The sequence below is a fragment of the Amphimedon queenslandica genome, unplaced genomic scaffold (genome assembly GCF_000090795.2).
Source record: "Amphimedon queenslandica unplaced genomic scaffold, v1.1 AMPQUscaffold_3589_Cont24419, whole genome shotgun sequence".
In the NCBI taxonomy this organism is placed as follows: Eukaryota; Metazoa; Porifera; class Demospongiae; order Haplosclerida; family Niphatidae; genus Amphimedon; species Amphimedon queenslandica.
Window position 1 is genome coordinate 1 of NW_003556086.1, and position 1423 is coordinate 1423.

The window sequence follows — 1423 nt, forward strand, 5'->3', positions numbered from 1 at the left end:
TGCCACCGTTAGTAAAGACAGCATGAACGCGCCATGACGGCTTCATCTGTTGCCTCAGGAGAGATACGTTAGTATAAGCCAGTACAGCTGCATCTAAAGCATTGACTCCCTCCCATGGAAAGGCAGCTGCATGAGCCGCTTTACCTATTATACAATCTCAATTACAGTAGCCGTTACTAATAGGACACATTTACCTGTGAATTCCACTGTTAGCTGAGCGCATGATAAATGATTAGGCATGATGATCTCAAAAGGAGCTGGATGGACCATCATGGACACATCGATCCCTTTTAATGCTCCCCTCTCTATTAGTAGGATCTTTCCTCCCCCTCCTTCTTCGGCTGGCGTACCCAGGACTGTTATAGTACCGGTCAAACCTGTTGTCTCAAGGTAAGCTTTGACACCTAGCCCAGCAGCTACTCCTGCTTCTGATATGAGGTTATGACCACAGGCATGGCCTATCGTTGGGAGAGCATCATATTCACATATGACACAAACGTTTGGTGACCCTGAACCAAACCTAGCATAAAGAAATTAATTTATGAAGCCTTTTATTGTATTTAAGTCAACTACTACTGCAAAAGATATTTAATTATATTTAATATTGCAACAAAAAAACTGCTAAATAAAGCAGTCACATAGTATGCAGAGTGTTAATAACACAATTTTTAAGGTGAAGGGTCTAGTACCTTGCTCTAAAAGCTGTCTTGATGTTACAAAACTCCCTATCCACAGCAAATCCTTTTGCTTCCAAGTAATCCGTTAGAACTTTGTGAGCAATGACTTCCTCATAATTGAGCTCAGGGTTAGACCATATCTCATGGCTAAGTGCCTTCAAGGATTCTTTTTCTTTCTCTATGGCTCCAGAAACGACCTTGGTAACAAAACCATCCTTTTCTGCCATGATTTGAGTTCTGCAATTTTTATAACGAGCCCCGCCCATGAAACACCTCCCTAGCACTACTATGAGCTGAGAATGGGCAAACTTAGAACATCTACAACAAGTCAACAACTACTGTTTAAATTCCAACACCAAAGGACTGATACTACAATTTCATAAGGGAAGAAGCTGTAGATTTACTATAGTTCACATTTTTGACGGTTTGTTCAATGGATCTACCCCCCGGAAACACACCAGCACTGTAGTCTGGCCGCGCCAGCACATCTCTGCTACTGCTGTTGATTAGCCCAGTCATGTCCTCAGTCCCAGTAGAAGAGATATTATCCACAAGCTACGGGCCGGTGGAAGAGAAAGAACTGGAAGCTGAATCATACGTTGATAAGCCGGATGCCATTTCCTTGCCTCCTATAAATACTCAAGATGGTTATCACCCAAGCCCTAACCACAAGGTAAGCCTATGTACACTGACATTGTAATAATAGTTATTTTAATGCTTTCATAGAAAGCTGCCTTGCTGATAAA

At 42.1% G+C, this 1423-nt stretch overlaps 1 protein-coding gene across 1 annotated transcript; it reads right to left on the reverse strand.

Moving 5' to 3' along the window:
- Window positions 1-6: 6 nt before the first annotated feature.
- LOC100638705 (peptidase M20 domain-containing protein 2-like) lies at window positions 7-1344 on the reverse strand (the record flags this gene model as incomplete). Its single annotated transcript, XM_003391957.2, has 3 exons — window positions 690-1344; window positions 195-520; window positions 7-144 (listed from the first exon to the last, which is right to left on the reverse strand). Coding segments are annotated over exons 1-3 (718 nt in total), but the record flags the coding sequence as incomplete, so codon positions are not given.
- Window positions 1345-1423: the final 79 nt, after the last annotated feature.